This window comes from Oncorhynchus mykiss, chromosome 6 (genome assembly GCF_057628025.1).
Source record: "Oncorhynchus mykiss isolate SJ-2025 chromosome 6, ASM5762802v1, whole genome shotgun sequence".
NCBI classification, from domain to species: domain Eukaryota; kingdom Metazoa; phylum Chordata; class Actinopteri; order Salmoniformes; family Salmonidae; genus Oncorhynchus; species Oncorhynchus mykiss.
The window spans coordinates 2117501-2127500 of record NC_143027.1 but is presented as its reverse complement, the minus strand read 5'-3'; the positions used below and the strand labels follow the sequence as shown (position 1 = coordinate 2127500).

Below are 10000 nucleotides of genomic sequence, written 5' to 3'. Positions count from 1 at the left end.
TTACAACGGATTTAATAGCAAAGACATCAAATTGCGTGAAGGACTAAACACCAGGGCGCTGCTATAACTTATTGAATTTCCTGCCTGCAATTATATCAGCAAACGGCCCCTCTATTTACCTGTGTAGACAACTCCATCTATTTCTATTGACACGTTGATGCTGCTAATGCCGCTGGTAGACAGGTTCAATGGAGTCTCTTGTCTGTCATCTGTCAGGAGGCGAAAGAGAGGGGAAAACTCAATATCAGCATTTAAAAAGGGAACACAAGGAGCAGGAGAGGAGCGCTCGGGCAGAGTATCGGCGATAACTCCTAGAGTGACAGGGTAAGGAGCAGTTTATTAAAAGAGTTCTGAGAGAGAGAGAGAGAGAGAGAGAGAGAGCGAGAGAGAGAGAGAGAGAGAGAGAGAGAGAGAGCTGTCAACAGATGTAGCAGTGATTTGTACATGTCAGTAATGGCCAGTGGGTTATCTCCCTGAGGAGACTGTGTCAGACGGATGATTCATGGCAGACAGGCAGGCAGGCAGGAGGACTTGGATAGTAGTGTACTTGTGAAAACCAGGCTTGGCGTGCAGTGATACAATCTTCTCCCAAATAGAAACAAAAACAAAACAAAATGATAATAACATAGACACACACGGTTTAATTTCAGTTTAAATATCAAAATCATTCATTTGATATTACTGTATCATTTAATAGTTTAGATTTTAAAACCTTTATTTCGTAGCAGCATCACTATTACAGAACATTTTGCAGGCGTTCTCCAGCCTGCCGGGCCGTATTTAATAATAGTGTTTTGATGTCATCTGTAAATTAGTGTTTATATGTTGGGTTCCAGCCCAGCCAGACTGGTCGGTCGGCCAGTATAGGAATTTACCAGTGAAAGATTCTGACTCATCCTACCATTAAGCTTCAGAGCAAAGCCCACTATTATAATTAATGCCTGAGAGGCAGTCATGTAGAGAGAGATGAAACCACACCTGAGCAGATAGGCCCCTCATTCTTCCTTTAGGCTCTTTTACTCAGTAAAGTATGACTTGTGTCTTGACGTAAGAACCATCAACAGAGCGGGCGGACGGCCGGGCTGCAGGTTCTGACTCATGACATCTAGTATTTTCCCCCTCTGATAACGGAGCAATATTTCTTCACAACAGTCGTCAGACACCAGACGGCAGATTGTATGATTAATGTTACGACAGTGGCTCAGGTATTTCACAATGATACGCCAACTATCATATGGTGAAATACCATTACTTGCCGTGGACATACCACCAGCTCTGCTACACAGCTAAACCCCCCAGGTATATAACAGTATCAGTGACGCACCAAGCACATGTCGGTAGAGGAATGCATAGCACGCGTTGTATATACATCACTCAGTTAATGAAGTCCTAGACCTCCAACCTACAGAGACACAACAAAATGAGTCAAGGATACGGTGTTCTATTTTTTTTGGGGGGGGGGTTATATTCAACTCTTAACAACTTGATAGCACAAACGCAGGTGAAATTGGGGTTTATCTTGATATTAAGCAGGTGGGTTTAGGGTGTGTTACAGGGGCGTTATCTCTAAATTACACTCACTGATCTCCAAGTGCTCCTCTGTGTGTTTTGAAATGATTAATGCGTGTGTCACAGGTATACATCATAATTGCATCAGTTTTATAGTATAGTTTACACTGGACCTAATGACATTAATAAAGTAACTGTGTTGATTGGTCACATTAATAAAGTAACTGTGTTGATTGGTCACATTAATAATAAAGTAACTGTGTTGATTGGTCACATTAATAATAAAGTAACTGTGTTGATTGGTCACATTAATAAAGTAACTGTGTTGATTGGTCTCATTAATAATAACGTAACTGTGTTGATCGGTCACATTAATAACGTAACTGTTGATTGGTCTCATTAATAACTTAACTGTGTTGATTGGTCTCATTAATAATAAAGTAACTGTGTTGATTGGTCACATTAATAACGTAACTGTGTTGATTGGTCTCAATAATAAAGTAACTGTGTTGATTGGTCACATTAATAACGTAACTGTGTTGATTGGTCTCAATAATAAAGTAACTGTGTTGATTGGTCACATTAATAACGTAACTGTGTTGATTGGTCTCAATAATAAAGTAACTGTGTTGATTGGTCTCAATAATAAAGTAACTGTGTTGATTGGTCTCAATAATAAAGTAACTGTGTTGATTGGTCTCAATAATAAAGTAACTGTGTTGATTGGTCTCAATAATAAAGTAACTGTGTTGATTGGTCTCAATAATAAAGTAACTGTGTTGATTGGTCTCAATAATAAAGTAACTGTGTTGATTGGTCTCAATAATAAAGTAACTGTGTTGATTGGTCACATTAATAACGTAACTGTGTTGATTGGTCTCAATAATAAAGTAACTGTGTTGATTGGTCTCAATAATAAAGTAACTGTGTTGATTGGTCTCAATAATAAAGTAACTGTGTTGATTGGTCTCAATAATAAAGTAACTGTGTTGATTGGTCTCAATAATAAAGTAACTGTGTTGATTGGTCTCAATAATAAAGTAACTGTGTTGATTGGTCTCAATAATAAAGTAACTGTGTTGATTGGTCACATTAATAACGTAACTGTGTTGATTGGTCTCAATAATAAAGTAACTGTGTTGATTGGTCACATTAATAACGTAACTGTGTTGATTGGTCTCATTAATAACTTAACTGTGTTGATTGGTCTCATTAATAATAAAGTAACTGTGTTGATTGGTCACATTAATAACGTAACTGTGTTGATTGGTCTCAATAATAAAGTAACTGTGTTGATTGGTCACATTAATAACGTAACTGTGTTGATTGGTCTCAATAATAAAGTAACTGTGTTGATTGGTCACATTAATAACGTAACTGTGTTGATTGGTCTCAATAATAAAGTAACTGTGTTGATTGGTCACATTAATAAAGTAACTGTGTTGATTGGTCACATTAATAACGTAACTGTGTTGATTGGTCACATTAATAACGTAACTGTGTTGATTGGTCTCATTAATAATAACGTAACTGTGTTGATTGGTCACATTAATAACGTAACTGTGTTGATTGGTCACATTAATAAAGTAACTGTGTTGATTGGTCACATTAATAACGTAACTGTGTTGATTGGTCTCATTAATAATAACGTAACTGTGTTGATTGGTCTCATTAATAATAACGTAACTGTGTTGATTGGTCACATTAATAACGTAACTGTGTTGATTGGTCTCATTAATAATAACGTAACTGTGTTGATTGGTCACATTAATAACGTAACTGTGTTGATTGGTCTCAATAATAAAGTAACTGTGTTGATTGGTCTCAATAATAAAGTAACTGTGTTGATTGGTCACATTAATAAAGTAACTGTGTTGATTGGTCTCAATAATAAAGTAACTGTGTTGATTGGTCTCAATAATAAAGTAACTGTGTTGATTGGTCTCAATAATAAAGTAACTGTGTTGATTGGTCTCAATAATAAAGTAACTGTGTTGATTGGTCTCAATAATAAAGTAACTGTGTTGATTGGTCTCAATAATAAAGTAACTGTGTTGATTGGTCTCAATAATAAAGTAACTGTGTTGATTGGTCTCAATAATAAAGTAACTGTGTTGATTGGTCTCAATAATAAAGTAACTGTGTTGATTGGTCTCAATAATAAAGTAACTGTGTTGATTGGTCTCAATAATAAAGTAACTGTGTTGATTGGTCTCAATAATAAAGTAACTGTGTTGATTGGTCACATTAAAAACGTAACTGTGTTGATTGGTCTCAACGCTCAGCCTCTCAGCCATATAGATACAATACACATGTAATTTAATAAAATGCGTTTGAAAGTGAATAAAGTGTTATATTACCTCTCATCCTCTCATCTCCGTTGTTTAACTTGATGGGCAGCTGCGTTGCCATGGCGAGGAGGTTCTGCTGCAGCGCATGCTGCATGAGCCTCTGTTGATCCATCGACATCCTCTTCTTCTCCGGCGGCTCCCCGCTCTCCGGCGGCTCCCCGCTCTCCGGCGGCTCCAACGCTGCAGCCGCCCCGTGGTGCCCTCCCAAAGACATCTCCCCAACACGGCCCGGCAGACCTCCCGACATCAGGCCATCCTCTGAGGGAACACAAAGAAAAAATATACCTTATTCATTTACTGTACATTTTTTCTTTCATTCAGATCTCAGAAATTAATCTCAGAAATTAATATTTTCTTTTCAACCCCAGAATGAGCATTCTGTAAGCTACTGTAGACATGGTCACAAACTGATTATGGATGGCAGTAGAAGTGATTATAGATGGCAGTAGAAGTGATTGTAGATGGCAGTAGAAGTGATTATGAATGGCAGTAGAAATGATTATAGATGGCAGCAGAAGTGATTGTAGATGGCAGTAGAAGTGATTATAGATGGCAGTAGAAGTGATTATAGATGGCAGTAGAAGTGATTATGGATGGCAGTAGAAGTGATTGTAGATGGCAGTAGAAGTGATTGTAGATGGCAGTAGAAGTGATTATGGATGGCAGTAGTAGTGACTATAGATGGCAGTAGAAGTGATTGTAGATGGCAGTAGAAGTGATTGTAGATGGCAGTAGAAGTGATTATGGATGGCAGTAGTAGTGATTGTAGATGGCAGTAGAAGTGATTGTAGATGGCAGTAGAAGTGATTATGGATGGCAGTAGTAGTGACTATAGATGGCAGTAGTAGTGATTATGGATGGCAGTAGAAGTGATTACAGATGGCAGTAGAAGTGATTATAGATGGCAGTAGAAGTGATTAAAGATGGCAGTAGAAGTGATTATAGATGGCAGTAGAAGTAGGAGTGATTATAGATGGTAGTACAAGTGATTGTAGATGGCAGTAGAAGTGATTATAGATGACAGTAGAAGTGATTATAGATGGCAGTAGAAGTGATTATAGATGGCAGTAGTAGTGATTGTAGATGGCAGTAGAAGTGATTATAGATGGCAGTAGAAGTGATTATAGATGGCAGTAGAAGTGATTATAGATGGCAGAAGTGATTATAGATGGCAGTAGTAGTGATTGTAGATGGCAGTAGAAGTGATTGTAGATGGCAGTAGAAGTGATTATAGATGGCAGTAGAAGTGATTGTAGATGGCAGTAGAAGTGATTATAGATGGCAGTAGAAGTGATTATAGATGGCAGTAGAAGTGATTATAGATGGCAGTAGAAGTGATTAAAGATGGCAGTATAAGTGATTATAGATGGCAGTAGAAGTAGAAGTGATTATAGATGGCAGTAGAAGTGATTGTAGATGGCAGTAGAAGTGATTGTAGATGGCAGTAGTAGTGATTATAGACGGCAGTAGAAGTGATTGTAGATGGCAGTAGAAGTGATTATAGATGGCAGTAGAAGTGATTATAGATGGCAGTAGAAGTGATTATAGATGGCAGTAGTAGTGATTGTAGATGGCAGTAGAAGTGATTATAGATGGCAGTAGAAGTAGGAGTGATTATAGATGGCAGTAGAAGTGATTGTAGATGGCAGTAGAAGTGATTATAGATGACAGTAGAAGTGATTATAGATGGCAGTAGAAGTGATTATAGATGGCAGTAGTAGTGATTGTAGATGGCAGTAGAAGTGATTATAGATGGCAGTAGAAGTGATTATAGATGGCAGTAGAAGTGATTATAGATGGCAGTAGAAGTGATTATAGATGGCAGTAGTAGTGATTGTAGATGGCAGTAGAAGTGATTATAGATGGCAGTAGAAGTGATTATAGATGGCAGTAGAAGTGATTATAGATGGCAGTAGAAGTGATTAAAGATGGCAGTAGAAGTGATTATAGATGGCAGTAGAAGCAGAAGTGATTATAGATGGCATTAGAAGTGATTGTAGATGGCAGTAGAAGTGATTGTAGATGGCAGTAGAAGTGATTATGGATGGCAGTAGTAGTGATTATAGATGGCAGTAGAAGTAGGAGTGATTATAGATGGCAGTAGAAGTGATTATGGATGACAGTAGAAGTGATTATAGATGGCAGTAGAAGTGATTATATATGGCAGTAGTAGTGATTGTAGATGGCAGTAGAAGTGATTATAGATGGCAGTAGAAGTGATTATAGATGGCAGTAGAAGTGATTATAGATGGCAGTAGTAGTGATTGTAGATGGCAGTAGAAGTGATTATTATAGATGGCAGTAGAAGTGATTATAGATGGCAGTAGAAGTGATTATAGACGGCAGTAGAAGTGATTATAGATGGCAGTAGAAGTGATTATAGATGGCAGTAGAAGTGATTATAGATGGCAGTAGAAGTGATTATAGATGGCAGTAGTAGTGATTATAGATGGCAGTAGAAGTAGAAGTGATTATAGATGGCAGTAGAAGTGATTGTAGATGACAGTAGTAGTGATTATAGATGGCAGTAGTAGTGATTATAGATGGCAGTAGTAGTGATTATAGATGGCAGTAGTAGTGATTATAGATGGCAGTAGTAGTGATTATAGGTGGCAGTAGTAGTGATTATAGATGGCAGTAGTAGTGATTATAGATGGCAGTAGTAGTGATTATGGATGGCAGTAGAAGCGATTATAGATGGCAGTAGAAGTGATTATAGGTGGCAGTAGTAGTGATTATAGATGGCAGTAGTAGTGATTATAGATGCAGTAGTAGTGATTATAGATGGCAGTAGTAGTGATTAGAGATGGCAGTAGTAGTGATTATAGGTGGCAGTAGTAGTGATTATAGATGGCAGTAGTAGTGATTATAGATGGCAGTAGTAGTGATTATGGATGGCAGTAGAAGTGATTATAGATGGCAGTAGAAGTGATTATAGGTGGCAGTAGTAGTGATTCTAGATGGCAGTAGTAGTGATTATAGGTGGCAGTAGTAGTGATTATAGATGGCAGTAGTAGTGATTGTAGATGGCAGTAGTAGTGATTATGGAGGGCAGTAGAAGTGATTATGGATGGCAGTAGAAGTGATTATGGATGGCAGTAGAAGTGATTATAGATGGCAGTAGAAGTTGGCAGTAGAAGTGATTATACAGTGCCTTGCGAAAGTATTCGGCCCCCTTGAACTTTGTGACCTTTTGCCACATTTCAAGCTTCAAACATAAAGATATAAAACTGCATTTTTTTGTGAAGAAATGGATGGCAGTAGAAGTGATTATAGATGGCAGCAGAAGCATTAAGGATCTCACTAAAGGTTATACTCTGGGTTGATATTCAAACTTTGTGGGAAATTATAGCATGAGCAGCCAAAACATAATTTTTTACAAGGAAATCAAATTTCCTAAGCATTGTGTCTTCACTCCACCCTGTGATTAAATGTCATTACATTCACCAGGCAGGTCACAGCATTGTGCCTGTCACAGAAACATTAACACACACACACACACACAGGCATTTGTCCTCTTTCAAATCATCTTAGTGACCCCCCCCAAAAAATGCCATCCCTATGGTAGCCTGGGTGCCGGTCTGTTTGTTGCTTATTGCCAAAAGAGTAAAAATGACATGGCAATAGAGTACAAACAGACTAGGCTATCCCTATGGTGCAATACTACAGGCTGCAACTCACACTGCTCTCTCTCTCTCTCTCTCTCCCCCTCTCTCTCTCTCCCCCCCCCCCTCTCTCTTTCTCTCCCTCCCCCTCTCTCTCTCTCTCCTTCCCCCCTCTCTCTCTCTTTCTCTCCCCCCCTCTCTCTCTCTCTCCCCCCCTCTCTCTCTCTCTCCCCCTCCCCCCCTCTCTCAATCACTCTCCTTCCCCCCTCTCTCTCTCTCTCTCTCTCTCTCTCTCTCTCTCCTTCCCCCCCCTCTCGCTCTCTCTCCTCCCCCCTCTCTCTACCCCTCCCCCTCTCCTCCCCCCTCTCTCTCTCTCTCCTCCCCCCCCCCTCTCTCTCTCCTTCCCCCTCTCTCTCTCTCTTTCCCCCATTTCTCTCTCTCTCTCTCTCTCCCCCCCTCTCTCTCTCTCTCTCTCTCTCTCAATCTCTCTCCTTCCCCCCTCTCTCTCTCCTTCCCCAACTCTCTCTCTCTCTCTCTCTCGCTCTCCTTCCCCCCTATCTCTCTCTCCTCCCCCCTCTCTCTCCCTCTCTCTCCTTCCCCCCCTCTCTCTATCTCTCCTTTCCCTCTCTCTCTCTCCTCTCCCCCCCTCTCTCTCTCTCCTCCCCCCCTCTCTCGCTCTCCTTCCCCCCCCCTCTCTCTCTCTCTCCTTCCCCTCTCTCTCTCTCTTCACTCCTTCCCCTCTCTCTCTCTTCACTCCTTCTCCCCTCTCTCTTTCTCCTTCCCCCTCTCTCTCTCTCTCTCCTCCCCCCCTCTCTCTCTCTCTCTCTCTCTCTCCTTCCCCCTCACTCTCTCTCTCCTTCCCCCTCACTCTCTCTCTCCTTCCCCCTCTCTCTCTATCTCTCCCTCTCTCTCTCCCCCCCCTCTCTCTCCTTCCTCCCTCTCTCTCTCTCGCTCGCTCTCAATAAACAATTAACAGTAAACATCATACACTTCAAATGTCATATTCTGGCTATGTACAGTGTTATAATGATGTCAAAATAGTTCATGTACAGTCGTGGCCAAAAGTTTGAAGATTGACACAAATATTAATTTCCACAAAGTTTGCTGCTTCAGTGTCTTTAGATATTTTTGTCAGATGTTACTATGGAATACTGAAGTATAATTACAAGCATTTCATAAGTGTCAAGGGCTTTTATTGACAATTACATGAAGTTGATGCAAAGAGTCAATATTTGCAGTGTTGACCCTTCTTTTTCAAGACCTCTGCAATCCGCCCTGGCATGCTGTCAATTAACTTCTGGGCCACATCCTTCTGGGCCACTGATGGCAGCCCATTCTTGCATAATCAATGCTTGGAGTTTGTCAGAATTTGTGGGTTTTTGTTTGTCCACCCGCCTCTTGAGGATTGACCACAAGTTCTCAATGGGATTAAGGTCTAAGGAGTTTCCTGGCAATGGACCGAAAATATCAATGTTTTGTTCCCCGAGCCACTTAGCTATCACTTTTGCCTTACGGCAAGGAGCTCCATCATGCTGGAAAAGGCATTGTTCGTCACCAAACTGTTCCTGGATGGTTGGGAGAAGTTTCTCTCGGAGGATGTGTTGGTACCAGTCTTTATTTATAGCTGTGTTCTTAGGCAAAATTGTGAGTGAGCCCACTCACTTGGCTGAGAAGCAACCCCACACATGAATGGTCTCAGGATGCTTTACTGTTGGCATGACACAGGACTGATGGTAGCGCTCACCTTGTCTTCTCCGGACAAGCTTTTTCCGGATGCCCCAAACAATCGGAAAGGGGATTCATCAGAGAAAATTACTTTACCCCAGTCCTCAGCAGTCCAATCCCTGTACCTTTTGCAGAATATCAGTCTGTCCCTGATTTTTTCCTGGAGAGAAGTGGCTTCTTTGCTGCCCTTCTTGACACCAGGCCATCCTCCAAAAGTCTTCGCCTCACTGTGCGTGCAGATGCACTCACACCTGCCTGCTGCCATTCCTGAGCTCTGTACTGGTGGTGCCCCGATCCCGCAGCTGAATCAACTTTAGGAGACGGTCCTGGGGCTTGCTGGACTTTCTTGGGAGCCCTGAAGCCATCTTCACAACAATTCAACCACTCTCCTTGAAGTTCTTGATGATCAGATAAATTGTTTATTTAGGTGCAATCTTACTGTCAGCTATATCCTTGCCTGTGAAGCCCTTTTTGTGCAAAGCAATGATGACGGCACGTGTTTCCTTGCAGGTAACCATGTTTGACAGAGGAAGAACAATGATTCCAACCTCCTTTTGAAGGTTCCAGTCTGTTATTCAAACTCAATCAGCATAACAGAGTGATCTCCAGCCTGGTCCTCGTCAACACTCACACCTGTGTTAGGAAGTGCAGCTCAGTTTCCACCTCCATTTTGTGGGCAGTGTGCACATAGCCTGTCTTCTCTTGACAACCAGTATGCCTATAGCAGCCTCTCTCAATAGCAAGGCTATGCTCACTGAGTCTGTACATAGTCAAACCTTGCCTTAATTTTGGGTCAGTCACAGTGGTCAG

The 10000-nt window shown here is 41.0% G+C and overlaps 1 protein-coding gene across 1 annotated transcript in view; it reads right to left on the bottom strand.

Annotated features, from left to right (window-relative positions):
• LOC110525062 (AT-rich interactive domain-containing protein 3A) overlaps positions 1-10000 on the bottom strand; it is a 143440-nt gene that overhangs the window by 4965 nt on the left and 128475 nt on the right. Inside the window, exons 7-8 of the mRNA XM_036979195.2 lie at positions 3870-4118; positions 120-209 (exon numbers count right to left, since the gene is read on the bottom strand). Of these exons, the coding sequence (XP_036835090.2) occupies positions 120-209; positions 3870-4118 (339 nt within the window). The remainder of the gene's footprint in view (positions 1-119; positions 210-3869; positions 4119-10000) is intronic.